Genomic DNA, 21,340 nt, shown 5'->3' with positions numbered 1-21,340 from the left:
GAATTTTTACATAAAGGAATCGTATTTTTCTACAACAGTGGTGTGGTGTCCTTCTTTTTGGTGGTTGTTCAAGGAGATATTATTGGGTCAAAGCCGGCTTAACACGATAGCCTTCACTTGCCTTGACACTTGAGCCAAGCTACCCCCTTTGTGCTGGGCTTGCCCATCGCAGGTCCAACAGGCTCCCACTAAGTGCTCTTTATTTCAGCCTGCCTCACCAACGTAGATACGCAGAAAGGTTGCAGAAGAAAGGCATAAGGCAAATGGTACAACTGAATTTCATTTGAAAGCGTTGGGGCACATGTAGCAGCTCCAATTACAAAGAACTCCGAGCTCGCCATCCTCCCTGTTACCCAGCAAATGAGGTTGCAAGATGGTCTGCAGTGGCATCCTCAGATGCACTCATTGCCGCTGGTGCAATCTGCAGTCCAGGAGAAGATGAGATCAGGTCAACGAAGGGATCTTCTGCTTAAACTGGAACTATGGAGGACTTTGCTACAGATCACAGTACAAGGTCTAGGAACGGAGTCAGAAGAAGGAGCTTATCTGCCTAGACTACATGTTCCATTCGCCACAAGAGGTGTGGGCTCACATGAAAGAGCAGAGGCAACTTGACTCTGGCGACTATGTTCGTGGAGGCTCAGGAATCCGAGGACAGGACTGCCAGCTGTCTGCTCAGAATTTCCTGATTCACTAATCTGGTGACCATATTGGACTGGTGTCCCTGATTTGCAGTACTGCACAAAAAAGAAGGAATGGTCCAAAGAAAAGTTTTTTAAACCTTGTGGGATCACATTCCACAAAATAGTTGAATACATGATAGAAGGCCAAGCTGCTTTTCATCATGGCACTATAAAGCAATCTTAAGGAGAAACTGAGAACAATACTTTTAGGATTAGTCGTATTGAGGCTAAGCCTGAAGCTTTGACAGAAAGAGTAGGATTGGTGGGGGCTGAACATGTTCTCGGAGTACCAGAGACATGTGCCTGGCTGCCCTTGAGATGAACATAGTGGAAAATAATTCCTTGGCAAAATGGATGGACATATACCAGAGCTGTGTAGCATAATCTGTTATGAGGTGGGAAGCAAAGCCTGGCCTCTGGAAATCCCCTGGAAGGTATGCAGATGAGAATCTCGGGGTCCCATCTTTGATTTGTGACTGTGCTCTGGTCGAGGACCTGGAAAAGGTTCTGCAGAGCCTTCAAGACCAAGGCCAAATGAATGAGCTGGGTTGATCATTGATTTCCCTGGCTTACCAAGTTCATAGGAAGAAAACTGTGCTAGGGGCAGAATACATGGCTCATGTACCCGTAACTGATGTTCCTTGGTGTTTTCAGTCTCTGCATGTTCATGTATGTCTTAGTTTGTGTGTAGATGATAAACAATTTTGAACGCTAATGAGGAAAGATATGGGCTATAAGAACATTCTTACCTTGAAACATTTGCATTTGTCCACTACATAAAGTGCCTGATTAGGATGGGAAGTATTTTGAGAGGGTGGAAATAAATTAAGAGGTGACGTAAATCAAAAACTATTTCGGCTTTTTATAACTTGGAAGTCTGCTTGAGGTTTACAATAAAGCTAGCAGCTGAACCACATGTAGTACATTTCAGTTGACAAACATAAGTGATGCTTGACATTTAGTTTCTTTTTTTAATAAAATGCTGCGAGCATTTTAGATTTAAATGGGTTTCATAGGGAGTACTAACATTTACAGCAAATATTCTAGTCACACACAGTGACAGACATTGTGAACAAAAATGTTGATTCCAAGAAAGTACCGAAATTAGTCCAGCAACCCCTAATAAAATCACATCAATGTCAGTATTCAACGAGATAATATAGCATTTACAGTTTTATTTTATTGGTTACATTGAACAACCTACCTTTTTTTCTAGAAGGATCAATTTGAACAGGATTAAAACCTGTGCATTTGAAAAAGAAAAGCAAATTATATACTCTATAACAATGTTTGATTATTTTGCTTGAATATGCATATTTAATAAATAAATAGAAAACTAAAACACTTCAGCTTTTATTAGATAAGGGCAGTCTGTCCTCAACTAAAAGCCTTACAGATATCTCGCCTAAATTGATCAGATTTTCTTACACACCTAAAACTCATTTAAAAGTCAGCACAAGTGAAGCAATGGGGGCAAACCTTTTAAAAAAAAGTTTTTAGTTAACATTTTAGTGTATAACAACATAACAGATAACACAGATCATATATCAAATTGCATTTATATTGGTAATGTATCCGCAAACATATCATATAGCACTCATTCCTACTATTACCGTAAGAAAAAACATTTACTAAATCTATCCTGTGTGTGGCCTCCATTTCATAAGTCCTGGCCAACAGGGGATCAATCGTATAGCCCTTGCAACTCTCTCCTGTTGTTGTGGTATATCTTGTGTCCCGGTATCATGCATGGTCCTCAATAACTGTAGCACATCTGCCCAATGCCGCTAAATCTTCAGCAGCTTTTTCGTCCCTTTTGTTTAACCTCACATGTAAGCTATTCAGCTAGTGACCACTCTATAATGTTTCTGTTCCGGGTGCTCACTGTGTGGCCTCGTGTGCGAAGTCAGCTATTAGCCATTCGTCGCTTGAGTGTAATCATTATTCACTCATTTCTAATCCTTTGAACTTTCATCAGGGGGCGGATGGGGGGGGGTATCAAAATTGAAATTACTTATTCTGGTTGGTATCACTAGCCCTAAATCCCGGCATTCTGAGTTGAGGTCCAACTCCACCCTGAATTAACTGGTAAAACATTGATGTGGGGACTGTGGGTCACAAAAGACCACGGTGTGCTCACTGTGCGAGAGGCAGTGAGTCAGAAGAATTCGAGTGGACAAGGCAGACTCTGGGGCAGTTAACAGGACATAGTGCTTTGGAAGTGATAAGGCGGCAGCTGGGCTGAGACCATGTTCCCAGGCTCAGCCTTGGTGGTTTTACCATGTGCGTTTCTTCACCAGGTAAAACCAGGCTCAGTATTCATGCACCTGGTAATTCCAGGTATGAGAACATGGGGCCACTCAGAAATGGCCAAAATAATCCACCTCGTAATGACGGCCATTATGCTAAATTAGGCCCTTGTTGGTTTAGACTGGCCCCCTCCTGCTTTCCGACAGTAGCCCCCTCACTTAGAGACTGAGTAAACATTCTTTGGTCACCTAATCTTTGTTGCACCTCTGTGCTATCTCTTTAAATTCCAAATCAGCAAAACCTTCAACCCCTCATCCTCTACCACCTTCTACTCCTCTTCACACAACACTTAATGCACTTACTTTACACATCTGAGGTCGCTAATCCTACAATAAAAGTTCTCTTTTCAATGTAACTCCTTCTAAACTCATACGCTAAAGACTTCAAGAATCATGTTAAGTTAGATGGAAATAAGACAAGGATAGGGTGGGTGGATGGCTGTGTTTGTGTGTGTGTCCAAAGAAGAATAGCACAACTCAGTTGCTGATTCAGATAATGAAAGCGTAATTTTCTGTATCACAACATACTAAATAAAGCACATACAAATGCAATACCTTGTGTCGAAACTGGAGAACTAAATCTCTGGGCGACAGACCTAAAACAAAAAAGGTATAACTATTACATTAATTGCATATAATAAATAAGGCAGAATCCTCTAGTCTCTTCCTGGCATTCCGTATTCTTTCATTATACAGATTTTTAAAAAGTGAACACTACTCGTGCAAATAATTTAGGCTAATAACATTTTCACAAAGCGTTAAGAGTTCAAAGTGAAGGAACCAAAGCTAAAGTTCTGACAATGTATTAGCCAACATACCTGCTACAAAAACTCCATATTTGGTGGTATAGGACACACTCATAGTACATGGGTGGAGCCCACGATCACGGAGGGAAATAGACAATTACATACACTTGTGTGTGAGCTTAGGTCAATTAACTGTGAAATAGTCCTTGAAAGAATGAAATGCAGCATTGGATCAAAATCAATAGAAAAAAATATGTGAAAAATATGAATACATGTGTATGACACATTATTTTTTAATTTTGGTTAGTTTTCTGAGCATTGATATGTTTCACCACAAAGACCTCAACAATATGTAAATATTATCATGAAAGCTTTACAATAAGTTCCGAAATGCACCACTTTGGCAGTCAAAATTACACCATATGTCAGTGAAAGAGTCTGTATTCAAAAAGAAACAATCCAAATAAAAGAGCGCTGAGTCCATTGCAAGCAGATGTTCAGGATTCTTTAATTTTCAGATCGAAAAGCCAGCCAACGCGTTTCGTTCCCTCAGGAGGAACTTCTTCAGGGCTGTGAATCGTGAATAAACATACAAAAACCACGTGTGAATACCTACAACTAACCAATATTGTGCTTAATACATAAATAAACAATCGATGCTAGCATTGCCAAAGGCAAGCTAAGATTAAAAACAAGCTACCATTAAAATTGCAGCAAAACATGGAAGAATTGTATGCGTGGGGGGGGGGAGGAAAGGAGTTACCCTATCATATTTATCCCCTTTTTTTTTTTTAGCTGCATGAAACATTTAAAAAAAGTCACATATTATGGGGTGTGTTTTCCTACTATGTTTCCCTGTTCCATCCAATTTTATCTAACAACGAAATTTCTTAATTAGGACACATATCAATTTTCGACACATTCAGTTCATATATCATAATATTGTCAAGGTTACAATTAACAAAACAGCGCTCACATCGTTTGGCTTTTTTGTTGTTTGCCAGATTCATGACTGCTAAACATTTCCAGATTAAACACTCGGTTGGTCGATTGAAAATAATTCATATTACCACATCAGAAAAGGAATTCCATTTGTATATCATACAATAACCAATACTATGGCCAAGAACGGTATCAGATAAGCAAGGTCATTTATTTAGGAATGTGTCTATCAGGAGAACAGTTCCTACAGATCTATAGTCAGCTATGCCGATCATGACAGGCACATATAGCATCACTACACTTATCTCCAAATCCATGAGTAGTCATAGAAAAGCACATACATGTCTGGGAGTGACTATTTTCGTGTTTCCTCATATGGCAAGGAAAAATGCAATGAAATGAAACAGTGCAAGGGTAAAAATAAGGTTCCTACCAGTAATAATAGATGACAAATTTATGGATTTCATGAGCCGGGATCAAAGATTGACCGTAGATATGTATAACCTATGTCAGGATATCGACGAGTAGATGGGGTCACCAGATATTAATTTCAGAAAGGTAGTTGCCTAAAAATAATGTATAAAACAAAGACAGTATCTTTGAGGACATAAGTACCTTAATTTCATAGCTTTCTTAGACTAGTAAAATAATCATTTGATTTTTAACGACATGTCAAGACCTTTCTTACAGTGGGTACATGTAAACAAAAAAAAAACAAAAAAATTACCTTATATCTTCAAAAAGGAATACACCTTGTGAAAGCCTTCCTGCAGATTTTTCAATTATCTCTATTGTTTCCTATTTTTCATTTCTTCTTCATAAGTAACAGAAAGCTGTGAAGTATTCTTGCTGAATAATAACCTGCAAGAATGTTTAGAGTCATAGCTAATTACATTACATCGAGCTATGACAGCTACATGAATCATACTTTGTCAGAATGGAACTACTGGAGGGCGCATGGCGTGAAACGGAATAGAGTAACATACCTCTAAGTATTTAGGAGGTTCGTATTATTCGCTGTCACTGGTTCCAATTCAGAGATCCCTAATCGACTCTAGACGAGGTAGTCACATTCAGGTAGTTACCTCTAAAGAAAGATTTTTTATTTTAAAATAAGTAACCATTCTTGCACTTGTTGCATGACATCACACGAAAACGGACGTAGTGCGTTCTTTTGGATAGTCTTAAGTCAGAAAGGGCGGCCCGCCTTATAGTTCAAATGTGTTAGGAAAAAACTGGACGGGATACTTCCATATTACCCTGGTTCATGACAGCTATGTGATCTATGTCATAGGCTGTGATTGTAATAAGATATATGTTGGAAGTACTATACGACCCTTGAAACAGAGGATACAGGAACATACTCGAGCCATAAGGAATTATGACCTCAAGTATCCCTTGACGTATCACATGCAGGAACACCACAGAGAAGGTAAGGCACTATGGTTTCAGGGCATTGACCACATACCACCTCACCCAAGAGGAGGAAATCGAGAACTGTTGCTCAGAAAAAGAGAAGCGGCTTGGATCTGTCGCTTAAAGTGTTTGGAGATGGGACACAATACAGAGGACGAGTTGCACTACTATCTTGTCTAGGACACCATCGCACTAAAGATTGGAACATCTCACCCTGTATTACAGGGGGTCAGCCTAAACCCGAAATGCAGCATGGGTGCTTGTGGTCCCCTGTGTTTGTCCATATGCCCTTCTGCTTCCCCTATGAACCTCTCCGGAATTCCTGGTTATTAATTTCCTCATGGTTTCTTTGTCTGTGTTGTTCGATTCATTTGTATGGTCAAGTTCCAATATTTGTCCATAGTTACAATGTGAAATGTCTATATTCTCAATTTAATATTGATGTAGAATATACCAAACGTGTCCTCTGGGTTCTTTCCAACAGGTAAACCGAGCAGCCATCTCCTCTATTGTCAGAGTGCCGTTTTTGATTTATATTTAGTATCATCAGTTATTTAACTTTTTTATCCTGCAATATCTCCAAATTCTTCTACTTTATACAATTACCCCATAACGGGTTTATTTATTGCCTTCCCTCACAGCCGGTGCTTTAATTGGTATATATTCTCGTTATATACTTTTCATATTCTTTCCCGCTGATATCTTTATCGTCTTTTAATGACTAAGTACTAGTCTATTCTTGACTAGCTCAAAATGGCGGCCGTTTTCGACCCTCCCAGTAGTGGTTCGGGTCGTGGGTTCTACTAGCCGCCAACACGTGGAGAGAGTGTGTGATCTTTAAAAACTCTCCCGCCGTCAGAGGACGGTAACATTGGCCGGAGCAGACCAGGCGCGAGTACTGAGGATACGCCGACTGGGGATATCGAATGGAACCCCCACAGGTAGGACCCTTACTATCTTATCTTCGTTTCTCGCTATTCCTGTACAAGACCAGCATGCCACTAAAAACAACACGCAAAAATTTTCTTGCACGGGAAAGACAGCCCATGGGTTTATATAGTTTACTTTTGTATCTGGCTAACGTGACTAAATTATCTTCCTGTCACGTTTTGGAGGAATTTTGCTATGCGCGTTTATGACCTTACTTTGGTCACATTTATTTGCTACTTGGGCAAACGCAATCCGAAACCCCATCTGCCATGTAGCATAAGTTGCAATAATTCCCGAGGGTTCGACACAATGCTGTCATGAACCAGGGTAATATGGAAGTATCCCGTCCAGTTTTTTCCTAACACATTTGAACTATAAGGCGGGCCGCCCTTTCTGACTTAAGACTATCCAAAAGAACGCACTACGTCCGTTTTCGTGTGATGTCATGCAACAAGTGCAAGAATGGTTACTTATTTTAAAATAAAAAATCTTTCTTTAGAGGTAACTACCTGAATGTGACTACCTCGTCTAGAGTCGATTAGGGATCTCTGAATTGGAACCAGTGACAGCGAATAATACGAACCTCCTAAATACTTAGAGGTATGTTACTCTATTCCGTTTCACGCCATGCGCCCTCCAGTAGTTCCATTCTGACAAAGTATGATTCATGTAGCTGTCATAGCTCGATGTAATGTAATTAGCTATGACTCTAAACATTCTTGCAGGTTATTATTCAGCAAGAATACTTCACAGCTTTATGTTACTTATGAAGAAGAAATGAAAAATAGGAAACAATAGAGATAATTGAAAAATCTGCAGGAAGGCTTTCACAAGGTGTATTCCTTTTTGAAGATATAAGGTAATTTTTTTTTTTTTTTTTTGTTTACATGTACCCACTGTAAGAAAGGTCTTGACATGTCGTTAAAAATCAATTGATTATTTTACTAGTCTAAGAAAGCTATGAAATTAAGGTACTTATGTCCTCAAAGATACTGTCTTTGTTTTATACATTATTTTTAGGCAACTACCTTTCTGAAATTAATATCTGGTGACCCCATCTACTCGTCGATATCCTGACATAGGTTATACATATCTACGGTCAATCTTTGATCCCGGCTCATGAAATCCATAAATTTGTCATCTATTATTACTGGTAGGAACCTTATTTTTACCCTTGCACTGTTTCATTTCATTGCATTTTTCCTTGCCATATGAGGAAACACGAAAATAGTCACTCCCAGACATGTATGTGCTTTTCTAGGACTACTCATGGATTTGGAGATAAGTGTAGTGATGCTATATGTGCCTGTCATGATCGGCATAGCTGACTATAGATCTGTAGGAACTGTTCTCCTGATAGACACATTCCTAAATAAATGACCTTGCTTATCTGATACCGTTCTTGGCCATAGTATTGGTTATTGTATGATATACAAATGGAATTCCTTTTCTGATGTGGTAATATGAATTATTTTCAATCGACCAACCGAGTGTTTAATCTGGAAATGTTTAGCAGTCATGAATCTGGCAAACAACAAAAAAGCCAAACGATGTGAGCGCTGTTTTGTTAATTGTAACCTTGACAATATTATGATATATGAACTGAATGTGTCGAAAATTGATATGTGTCCTAATTAAGAAATTTCGTTGTTAGATAAAATTGGATGGAACAGGGAAACATAGTAGGAAAACACACCCCATAATATGTGACTTTTTTTAAATGTTTCATGCAGCTAAAAAAAAAAAGGGGATAAATATGATAGGATAACTCCTTTCCTCCGCCCCCCACGCATACAATTCTTCCATGTTTTGCTGCAATTTTAATGGTAGCTTGTTTTTAATCTTAGCTTGCCTTTGGCAATGCTAGCATCGATTGTTTATTTATGTATTAAGCACAATATTGGTTAGTTGTAGGTATTCACACGTGGTTTTTGTATGTTTATTCACGATTCACAGCCCTGAAGAAGTTCCTCCTGAGGGAACGAAACGCGTTGGCTGGCTTTTCGATCTGAAAATTAAAGAATCCTGAACATCTGCTTGCAATTTTGGACTCAGCGCTCTTTTATTTGGATTGTTTCTTTTTGAATACAGACTCTTTCACTGACATATGGTGTAATTTTGACTGCCAAAGTGGTGCATTTCGGAACTTATTGTAAATCTTGTGTTTAACCAAAGTTGTTGGTTATACTCTCTGGACAGGGAGTATTCTGAATATTGCACACGATTTGACAAATAATCTAAATACAAATATTGGAAATAGTTGGATTGGTGCTTGCAGGGTGCTAAAAGTGGTCCACTGTCCAAATTGTGTGTTTCTGAAAAATTATCATGAAAGCTGATGCAAAAAGAGCAATAGAGAAACTTTTGATTAAACAACATATCTTTTGGACAGCACAGTGCTTCATTTAGAGTTGAGTGGTCAGAAGGAATGTACTATAAAGTGCAGATACCCTGTCTTCCCAACTCTTGGTTCCCCTGCCCCCACCACTGTTGGAACCAGTCTCACAGTCAGTGGGTCAGCCATCGGCATTGGGCAGTTGACCTGGAAATAAAACCACTGCTTTATTTAGGGCTGGCTTCCAACACTGTCGGTCATGTGTTTCTTTCCTGCTGTAACCACCATGCACAGCACAGAGATCTAAATCAGGAAAACATGAACAATGTCCCACATGGGTTGGGGAAAAATCCCATCACTTCTGGAATGTCCCACATGGGTTGGGGGAAAATCCCACTAGTTTGATGTTTTTCAAAAGACAAACCCAGATTTAGGGGTCTGTCTTTAAAAAATGTAAAGAATACTAAATGGTCCACCATGCTGCTTTAGAATGGTGAGTCGGCAAACACTATGAGATTGTGGGAAAAGTGCCCCTACTGTGTCAGGTCGGCAGTAAGCACTCTATGTGAACAATCTCCACCAACCCGTTGTAAAACTGGAATATGATAGGCGTATTCTTGAAGGGCTTTTCCCAATTATAGTGTTATGGTGGCAACTCGCAAAACATCCATAAACTACAGGAGAGTTTAGTAAATGACATTATACACTGCCAAAACAACATGGAGAAACAGCACCCAACCAGTGTTTCATTTACATCAAGTTCTTCTGCTTGAAATATCAAACACTTTCATGTTGCAGAAATACACATTTCCTAAGAACATCGCGGTCTTGATTTACAGAGTTTCTGAAAATGTTAGATCCAGACTGACAAACTTTTGTGCTGGCCCACTGAGTCAAATTTGATATTTCAACATGCAGGTGACACCTGCAGTGACGGCTGGTACCCTCAACATTTGGTAGAGAACCACCCAAATATTGAGGGTACCAGCCGCACGCGACTGTCAGTCATGGTTAGTTATAAATAGTGTTTATAATGAACCACGAGTGACAGCTCGGAAGCTGGAGGCAAGGTTGAAAATAAATTAAAATGTAAAATAAAAATGCACATACCTCCGCTTGTTTGCCGCCTTCGGTCCACAATAGTTCCTCGGCGCTCTGACAGCAGCAGCGGAATTCTCCACACAAATCCGGACACTGCTTTCATGCTGCAGATGAGCAGTATGAAAGCAGCGCCAGGAATGGCTGGAGCAGGTTGCCTCGATGCTCCTAGGGACAATGGGGGCCTGTGTCTGTGCTCCACCTAGCTGTCTAAGACAGCTAGGTGGAGAGGTTTACACTGTGCAGGTCAGGCTGGCCGTCGCAAGACAGCCGGCCAAAATGACCTCTGCAGTGTAAACAGGTGGAGTGAGCACCGCTCCCCTGCTGCCAGTCAGCAGCATTGGCTTTGCCCCCAAACATGGCTCGGCTGGGGAATGGGAAAAATAAAATGGTAATAAATGTATTTTTAAATCATTTTATTTTTCTCCTTTGCGGCGGCAATGGACACCTGCTTCTCATCTAGCAAATGTCTGTGTGACATACAAGACAAATTGAAGCCTAGAAAAGGTTTATCAGAAGGAGTGCTAAGGCATGTCTCCCTTTGGTGTTAGTTTGACTGCAGCTCTGACTACCAGGGATGGCTGGTCCGTGGTATTACAGAAAAACAAAAAAGCCATGATCAAAATGTGAACAAAATCATCTTGTGGAGACTGTTCTCTCTAAAATGAATGAATGCACATGAGTAGCCCAACTCTGTTGCAACTGCCGATGGAGATGGGCGCACTTACTGATAATAAATAATAATTCATATTTGTAAAGCGCGAATATATCACCCTCAAAGGTTTCAAGGCACTGGGGGCTGTTGGGGAGAATAAAGGAGCTATTGCGAAAGTCACATGATGCTGAGCTGCTGCCGGAGATCGAACCACGGGCCCTGCGCACTTGAGTCAGCAGCGCTGGCCGCTGCGCCATATCTTTCCCTGCATACATGCAGCGTTTTGCGTCTGTGGTGGTCTCTGCAGCTTTTTTCCCTTACACTGTGCCCTTTTGTCTAATGGTGTGTGGCATAGTACTAGAAGAGAGATGGGAAGGGTAAGAGGATGGTGGCCCCAAGCCCCCTGAAAGTCAGGGACTTTTCAAACTGCTCCTGATATTGAGCTGCCAGCAAGATAGCAGCCAGTGTACAAAGACCCTTGTGGGTCCAAAGACGCTGCATAAAACCCAGCAAGGCAGTACGCAAAGTCGGTTGCAATGCTCTGCCTACTTTCTACATACCATATTCATTCGACCTGTGTGTCTATTTACATATGCTCACATATGATTTTAAAATGTGCTGTGTATTTTATAATGGTATTGGAAGAGATCTAATCCCACAATGAATTCACTGTCATGTATGTGGGGTATGCATGGCTTAAGTATACACTGTCAGTTCCCAACTAGAATTATGAGCACCTGTTCATCAGATCAGTGCTTCAGCACTTCGAGGGTGTGTTGGCCATACAAGGGAGATAGTCAAGCAGGCTGTCTCAAAGTGAAAAAGGTAAGGACAGGCTCTGCACATTTTGGCACACCACACTTCACTGTGATTCACTACGCCACAGCCTGTGATGAATTGTGTGCCCTCGTCTAGTTTCCAAGGCCAAGTCAAACCCCTGAATGCCCAAATGTCCAAGACGTTTCATGGGACGCTGCAGGATTCTAAGAGAATAGTTGCCACATGATTTGGGTGACGTGTTGAAGCCATGAACCAGAAAAATGTGTGTCAAATGGAGGGAAATGACAATTGGCTAAAGTATCCACTTGATAAAGGTTGAGTGTCCAAAGACACTCTTGAGCAAAGCAAAAAAAGAGAAGCAGACTAGATATTGATAGGGAGAAGGAGAGGGAAGGAAAAGTATGAATATCAACCTTCACCCCTAGCCCCATTGATCGGGCCTGGTCAGACACAGGAACAGTATCTGAGTAACTGGTGGGCTCGAAGCGACCCTGAAGGCGGGCCTGGAGTTATCATATATACAGAATGTGCAGCCCAACTACTTATGAACCCTTCTCAGTATAAGATACAGAAGATGACCTAGAGGCGCGACAGTGGCAGTCAGTCTTCGCGTAGAAGTCAGCTCAAAAGGAGATGATGCTCATCCCATGGGACACTGCAACTAACAATCCCTCTCTCTAGGTGCATCTCAGTGCACTAGTGCATGAATGTATGGTAAGCTTTGTAGATAACACCAAGCAGTGCGAAATAATGACATTCTATGACAAGAAAGAATGCCAAGAGAGAGGGCACCAATAGATGGGAGAGGGTGAGACAACCATAACACTTAGACAATCCCATTTCAATCATGAACAATGTAAAGCTCAATTTATCAAGAAAGCTCCATCTCAAGTTCCAAAGGAACAGTAAATCCCTTCCGATGCAAACCTTATCACCATATCCGGACCACCAACAGACCAGAAATTGGCACCAGACCTACAGTATGTAAACTGGAACAGTAAAAAAAAAATAAGGAATTGAACAGCACAGCCACCCTACCGGCCAACACCAACGGACGATTCTGTAACTCTTATGCAATAAAAGGAATCAGGAAATACCACCAGATCAAAACTCAAGGACCTCACTCGAGTACAAACGAAATATTGTATTTGCAAATGTGTTCAAGCCCTCACACAAAGAACCATGGGAGGCAATTTGGAAGAAGGGCTCTGCATGGCTGAGGAATACTTTTGGGCCAGAGTCAGGCTGGTGACAGGCTTAGACGTGCTTACAGCAGGTTTACATGCCAGCATGGACCAAATCGAATCTACTCAACTATTAGGGTGGTACCGAAACCTGGAAAACAAGGCCTTTATGGTGAAGAATAATGCAGGACCGATACTATCAACTGATCCCGCACCCGCTCTGAAGCAACAAAAAACTAATACCTACTGATTCTACACACCTTCTGAAGCTGGAAAGAAATATTTCCTTACACACAAGATAAAAAGGCTATGCTGTATTTTCTTTGACTCACTCGGTCTTTGGTTATTTGCTACATAATCTGCTGTACTGTTTTAAACGCAAAAACCACAGTTGATGGACAGAATGCAGAACAATGTCATACATTCACCCCAGTACAGAGATCTGGGCCTAAATCCATCGTTTTTTTGCACTCCACACAACCCCAGTTCACACATGGCCATATGCAAATCAGTCTGACCCTGTGCCTCATGGGAATAGTCCAGCCCGAACTGCCAAGCCATGCCTTCCCTGGACTGGAAACGAGCTTCCGAGGACTGGTTTCTGGCATTCCAGACGTCTTCAGCCCGGCTTGCTTGAATCCAGTGGTGTGGAGAGCATGGGACTCACATCTGAGCATACCCATCCCACTCGGGGTGACCAATGCAAAAACCACAGTTGATGGGCAGAATGCAGAACAATGTCATACATTCACCACAGTACAGAGATCTGGGTCCAAATCCATCGTTTTTTTTCACTCCACACCACCCCAGTTCAGACATGGCCCTATGCAAATCAGTCTGACCCTGTGCCTCATGGGAACAGTCCAGCCCGAACTGCCAAGCCATGCCTTCCCTGGACCGGAAACAAGCTTCCGAGGACCGGTTTCTGGCATTCCAGCCGTCTTCAGCCCGGCTTGCTTGAAACCGGTCCTCCGAAGCTTGTTGGCTAAAGAACGGTGATGGATTAAACCCAGATCTTTTGACTGGGTGTGAGTGTTTGATTGATTCAGATGCTCCGTCCATCACCAGCCCCTTTTGTACCGCTTTTAGCCGCCATAAGTGTGGCAGGGTATGCTCAGACGTGAGTCCCTTGCTCACTTTGCCACTGGATTCAAGCAAGCCGGGCTGAAGACGGCTGGAATGCCAGAAACCGGTCCTCGGAAGCTTGTTTCCGGTCCAGGGAAGACATGGCTTGGCAGTTCGGGCTGGACTGTTCCCATGAGGCACAGGGTCAGACTGATTTGCATATAGCCATGTCTGAACTGGGGTGGCAGAGTGGGCTAAAGAACGGTGATGGATTAAACCCAGATCTTTTGACTGGGTTTGAGTGTTTGATTGATTCAGATGCTCCGTCCATCACCACCCCCTTTTGTACCGCTTTTGGCCGCCATAAGTGTTAATGTTAATGTTAATGTTAAGCTGCATTTATAAAGCGCACTGACACCGGAGGTTTCCTGGCGCTAAGATTGAAATTGGGGTAGGAGAAAGAGCTAATGGGAGTTCGAGAAGAGCCAGGTCTTTAGGCTTTTTCTGAAACTCAGCAAGGTGTCAGAGGTTTTAATGTGTAGGGGAATGGAGTTCCACAGCTTGGGTGCCAGGAAGCTGAATCTCCGGCCGCCCAATTTTTTTAACTTGATCACTGGGGAGGTGAGAAGGTGAAGATGGGCAGAGCGGAGGTTGCGGGTCGGAAAGTGTGTGTTAATGAGGGATTTCAGGAAGGCCGGGCATTTGGTATGCCGTGCTTTGTAAATTAGGCATCCAATTTTGAAGGCAGCCCTTTGTTCAATGGGCAGCCAGTGCAGCTTGGCCAGGAGAGGTCTAGCAGATTGCCATTTGGGGACTTTACAAATAAGTCTTGCTGCCTGGTTCTGCACCATCTGGAGGCGGTGGAGCAGGAACCTGGATAGGCCCCAGTAAAGGGAGTTGGAGAAGTCGAGACGGGAGAGAACGAGGGAAATGACAATTTCCACCAAGGCCTCGTGGGAAAGCAGGTGAGTAATTTTTTGAATTTTGCGAAGCTGGAACATACTAGCAGAGATGATGGCTCCGACGTGGGTTTTCAGGGAGAGGTCTTTGTCAATGGTGACACCCAAACTTTTTACTGCACTCGACGGAGTAGGGGCAGTGCCCAGTTCGGCTGGCCAGAATTGGGGTCCCCAGTGTGCAGAACTAGAGCAAGGCAGGATGAGTTCCGTTTTTTCCGGATTTAGTTTAAGCTGATTAGATATCATCCATTGTTGGATGTGCAGCATTACTGCCTGGAAAGTAGATGCCGCATCCGGGGTGTCTAAGGGAAAGATAATCTGCATATCATCTGCATAGTTGAGGACAGTGCAGTTCCAGTTGCGAAGTGAGTCAATTAGCGGGCGCAGGTACAGATTAAAAAGTAGAGGTGAGAGGGAGGATCCCTGAGGGACTCCACAGGTGGTGGGTACCTGGGTTGCAGTGAAGGGGCCTAGGTAGACTGTTTGCACTCTGCCAGAAAGGAAGGACTTAATCCAATCCTGTGCAGGGCCCTGGATGCCTGCTTGTCCGACACGGTGGAGGAGGATGTCATGGTCCACCGTGTCGAACGCGGCTGAGAGATCCAGCAGGATTAGTGCCTGGGGGGACCCTCTATCGGCATTCTCCCGAAGAGTATATAAAACTTTTAGAATGACTGCCTCGGTAGAGTGGGCAGCCTGAAACCTGCCTGGTTAGGTACTAGAAAGCCAGAGCTCTCTATGAACGCTGACAGACAGGTTGTCACATGGGCTTCCAGCAGTTTAGAAGAATAAGGTAAAAGGGAGATGGGCCTGTAGTTGGCAGGGTCAGCTCCGGCTTTTTTTAGGAGGGGAACCAGTATGGCCTGTTTGAACGCAGAGGGGACCGTACCAGTACTTAGGGAGGTGTTCAGGAGAGGGAGAATACGGTCAGGTAAAGCTGAGAAGACTGCCCTGAGGACCGAGGGGGGACAGCAGTCCTTGGGAGAACCTGATTTAATATGAGTTGTAAGCTCGGTGAGGGTGCTGGGAGTAATAGCTGGTAACTGAGTGAAGGTGGATGGGTTGAGAGGGGAGGAGTCTGAGGAACTAGGGGGAATAGACGAAGAAATGGCGTTCTTGATGTCAGCGATTTCCTGGACAAAATAGGTGTTGAGCGTGTTACAAGTGTCTTGGGTTGGAGCCTGGGAGGGAAGAATTCTTTGGTCAGAGGAGAAATCATTCATGATTTTAAAGATTTCTTTAGATTTGTTAGAGGCTGAGTTGATTCTTTCGGAGATATGTGAAGCCTTAGCTTTTATGATAGCACTTTTGTATTCATTGCGGGCTTTCACATACTCCGCGCGGTTCTTCGTGTGTGGCAGGGTATGCTCAGACGTGAGTACCCTGCTCACTTTGCCACTGGATTCAAGCAAGTCGGGCTGAAGACGGCTGGAATGCCAGAAACCGGTCCTCGGAAGCTTGTTTCTGGTCCAGGGAAGACATGGCTTGGCAGTTCGGGCTGGACTGTTCCCATGAGGCACAGGGTCAGACTGATTTGCATATAGCCATGTCTGAACTGGGGTGGCAGAGTGGGCTAAAGAACGGTGATGGATTAAACCCAGATCTTTTGACTGGGTGTGAGTGTTTGATTGATTCAGATGCTCCGTCCATCACCACCCCCTTTTGTACTGTTTTAAACGCCATCCAGAGTTTTAATCCTTTAAAATGTCTGTCGCGTCCAGTTCTTTCTTGCAGGTTTTGGATTAGCAAAAGATTTTGGATACATGTATACCTTCACCCGTATACACTGGATTGCCTCCCTTCCAAATGCTGATCAAAATACACCTTCAAATTAGGCCTGGGTGAAATGTTACTTATGCAAATGTAATTTTGCGTAACAAAATGTATGCAAAATTACTGAGATTACGCCACATTACGGAATTTCGAGGAGAAATTTTAACGCAAAATATACAGTTTTGCCATTTTTTTTTTTTCACATGAGCGGCATTGCAGGTAGATTTTTTACCAGAGGGGATCGTTCATGTAATTTTCGAGCCCAAAACGACGTCTGAACGTGAGCAGGAGTGTTTTAAATTTGAGTGAGTATAAATGGAATCAAAATTACATTTTTGAGTTGACTTTTCACCCAAACAGACCGTTCAGATAATTTTTCGAGTGCAAGATGCAGTTCCCGTAATTACACATAATTTGTGTCATTCTGTGACGATTTTGCATAATTGCGCTACAGCAAAATGAGTTTCGTACACTCCTAGGTGAAATGCATTAATCATTTTTTCGCTCAAGTTTTCCTCTTTTTCTCTCATTTCCTTCCTTGACCACTTTTCCCCTCACTAAATTGTAGATTCCACATCCCCCTTTTTGTTTGTAATGACGTACATTTATCTGTTGCACGAAACGTCGATGATGCTAAATGCAGTGGGGTAGTTAGAGAAGTGCGGGCCGCCCCGGGTGTCATCACTGAGGGGGTTGACGAAATGGCAAAAATATGTGTTTTAAACACATTTTTGCCATTTTGTCAAGCCGGGGGTGACAAGAAATGTTCCGCACCGAGTACCACCTGACCTTGCCACGACACTGGTTAAATGTATGAAGTAAACTTGATAGTGAACTTGAGATCCCAAACAACAAAAATGGAAATTCCCAGGACAGCTCTTGTAGATATGGCTCTTGTGCAGGTGCTAGTCTGATTTGTAATACTTGCAGAAACACTAGATTTCTTCTATTTTTCAGATATTAATTATGGCTTGCTTTTAAAATACTCAATGCCCAAAATTATAGGTAAAGCCAATTAAAAAGGTGAATTTAAATGATTAATAATTACATATTTTAAAGTCACACTTTCACTTACCAGGCTTGGCAAGACATATTTCTGCAACATAAAAGTCATTCGAAAGCGATGTGAATGTTTCATGACAGGCTGCACTAACACCTGTCCGACTGTACATTCACACCCCTGTAAACATCACTTACCAAGGTACAACTGGGAGCCTTCCAAAGGCGCGCCGCCCAAAGAGCTGTTCATGTTCTCGTACAGCTCCTTGAAATGGAAAACAGAGAGGTTACTGGGGTTTAGAGGCCGTCGATTAAGGAAGGCGCGCGCACAATTCTACCCGCGTAGCACAGAAGCCCCTGCCGGAAAAGGGAAACTGCACGTCACAGTGATAACAGTTTTCTGGCATGCACCAAAACATTTAGAGGAAATGAAAACGTAATTTGCCACATTTCAATTTTGTTCTGCTTTTAGAGATAGAGCCTGACAGTGCAGTTTTGGGGTTGACACCTTAGTAAATATATTCAAATTGTAAGTGAAGAATGTACTTAAAACCAATAGGGACTATTCACCAACTACATTTTGATTTTCTAGTTTGTAGTACAGAGTAGTATACTAACACTACAAAATGCTACGTCTCCACTATTGTCTATTCGCAGTCGGGTTAGAGATCTCCGCACAGGTTCAGTTTATGTGTTAGTATTAAATGTGGGAGGGGTGGGGGAGTGGTTGAAAAACGGGGAATATTTATGAATAAATAACAGGGATTAGAGAAAAGTAAAGAGGGATTAAAGGTGGAACATGCCCCCACCCACAAAACAGTAAGCTCATTTCTATTCACAAATGGCACTTCTATAGTTACTACAGCCAAAAAAGCCCCAAAACAGACATAAATCTACCCTAACTCAAAGCTGGACCAAACCCTGTACCACACATGGCCAGCCACTCATACTAGAACACCCTCCAACAGAAAATAATGAAGAAAGGGACTTAAAATATAAGCCCATAGGAATTCATTTTAATTAAATGAACATTTAAATGTTTTAAAATGTGGAAATAAATGTCATTTAATGTTACAAATATATATATGTATTTAAATATATATAAATAGATTAGTTTAAAATAAATTAAATTAAATCAATACATAACTTTATATAATGTTTACTAAATAAATATACATGTTATACTTTAGGTGGGATTGTTTTATTTAAATGTATTAAAAATAATGAAATATTTAATTACAAATTAAGTTAATATTGTAGCATTTTTTTCTTTAGTCTGTATTTAAAATAAAAATCTCAAATTAATTTACATTAATATTCAACATACAAATATTTGTATTATTAATTATTTTGGTTTAAAAAATGTTAAAACTTTTCTAGATGCTTTCCTATTGGGAAATGTTCCAGGTAGCAGGGACTTCTGCCTGCGAGTGAAAAATTGCAAGTAGTAACGTTATGCTCGTACAATAGGCTCCACTACCTGAATTCAGAGAGTGGGGACATGCAAAGCTACACTTTTGGTAATTTTAAACTTGTACATGGTAAATAGTTAAAAGTAGTAAAGTTACTCTAAAGTGTAAGAGTAAACTTATACGTGTAAATTTCCTCACATGTAAGCCTATCTTTGTGAATAGCCCCCAAAGTCACTGCTCAAGGGTAATAGCAAAAAGAAAAACCTGCATCTACGTCAGTTTGACTTATGTTGAAGTCACTTCAGTGGCAGCTAAAATCCATCCCTTTAATGAATCCCTTTTCACAAGAGTTAATCCGGTATCTGGGCCAAACTTTTAAGATAACGTTCCCTCTCACAATTTACTACACCATCTTAAACTGTGACCTACAATGGCACCAACTTGTGTTCTTTCCTGGTTTCTTTCATTCATTCCTCCACAACTAATATCAAACCCATAGAGTCTGTAAAGTCCATTGCACCAACCCTACACCATGCACGTTACCACCACTATGTCACAAGATCACTTCTTTGTTCCTGAAGTTTGCCTTTGAAATAACCATAAATTTGGGGGGGGGGGGTTCTATTTTGTTCTAACTATAGCCCACTTGTCAGTTATTCAATTCCCATAATGTTCCTTGGTCACCAGCTTAACTCTTGCTTTCATGTACAAGTCGCTGAGTGGTTTTATAGAGTGCACAAAGATATTAGGCTTTACACTGACCAGGAAGTAGAATTACATGACACCGTACAAACTGTTTTCACTGAAAGTCTCAGAGATCTCAATTTCCAGGACCATGATTAGGCAGTAATAGATGTACATATAGCGGGCTGTCAGCTGATAAATCACCAGATACAGGTTTTTCCACTGAAATGAGTAAGTCCATGAAAAACTGAAAGAATATGAAAATCTTTTGTCGGTCAACCATCAGAAAAGGTACACTATGTCTGTGATTTTGGACACCATATCCTTTGTGCTGTGTGCCTGTCCCAATGTAAGAATAGCAGCATGCTTAGAAGTACTGATATTGTTCTGTTCTATACGTAGCGATCTGGTGTTTGCAATAAGCACTGCCCTAGTTACTACCAAGAATATGTAATAATACCACCCCAAATATGTTTAGTGTTCTGGTCTAGGACATCTTACCCAATCACCTGAAGATGAGAACTGTACACAAACATGATTCTCTCTCTTACATCTCTCTGCTTCACTCCAAGCTGTGTGATCAGTCCCTCCCCAGTCACAGGTTTAAGGCACCTTAAGGCCAATAGATGAGAAGACATGTTAAGGCCAATAGATAAAAAAAGAATAAGATTTGTGAATTATATATCCTGCAAATTGGACCTATATGTGATGAGACTGTGCCTATACCCGCCCCTGTGTATCAGTGTCTCACATGCCAGAAATAAAAATGTTTCCTCTCAACTCTATGGGGTCTATTCCCAAACTTTATTTTGTAGTACATTTGGTGAAACTACAATAGTAATACTCCTGTACAACAAAATGCTATTCTCAAACTTACATGTTGGAGGTCTCTTCCTTGCATATCTTTTATGTGTGGAGATCTCTGCTCGACTGCAGAGAACTTTGCATACATACGTGTAGGTACTTGTAGCAAATGTGGGAGGGACAGGAGGAGTGGGTGGAAAAAGACTTCAGCACCAACTTGTAGTACGTCCGGTACTATACATGGCCAACCACTTGTACTGCAACACCTCCCCATAAAATAATGAAGGAAGGGACTTGAAAGCTCATAGGAAATAATATTAAAGTGAATTCATATATTTCACTTGAAAAAAAGAAACATATATAAATATAATTTAATGTTAAAAATATATACATAAATAATACATATTTTAATAACCGTTTTGTATCATAAAAATGCATGTAACTAATTGTTCCAAAACTATAATTTAAATTAATTATATATAATAAACATTTAACTTTAGGTGGGATTTTCTTTAAATCTTTAAAAAATGAACTGTCATTCAGTATATTTAAATTAAATAAATACT

The 21,340-nt window shown here is 41.4% G+C and overlaps 1 protein-coding gene across 2 annotated transcripts in view; it reads right to left on the bottom strand.

Moving 5' to 3' along the window:
• The window catches only part of AVL9 (AVL9 cell migration associated), a 478,148-nt gene that overhangs the window by 122,297 nt on the left and 334,511 nt on the right, over nt 1–21,340 (bottom strand). For both annotated transcript variants that reach the window (XR_015309867.1, XM_086964797.1), the window contains exons 6-8: nt 18,073–18,139; nt 3,548–3,588; nt 1,888–1,926 (exon numbers count right to left, since the gene is read on the bottom strand). Coding sequence is in view for 1 of the 2 variants with exons in the window: in XM_086964797.1 (XP_086820923.1) it covers nt 1,888–1,926; nt 3,548–3,588; nt 18,073–18,139 (147 nt within the window). In the remaining variant the exon portion in view is untranslated. The remainder of the gene's footprint in view (nt 1–1,887; nt 1,927–3,547; nt 3,589–18,072; nt 18,140–21,340) is intronic.

Source organism: Lissotriton vulgaris, chromosome 4_1, assembly GCF_964263255.1.
Source record: "Lissotriton vulgaris chromosome 4_1, aLisVul1.2, whole genome shotgun sequence".
NCBI lineage: Eukaryota > Metazoa > Chordata > Amphibia > Caudata > Salamandridae > Lissotriton > Lissotriton vulgaris.
Note: the sequence above shows the minus strand (reverse complement) of the source record. Positions and strands in the feature narration are given on the sequence as shown.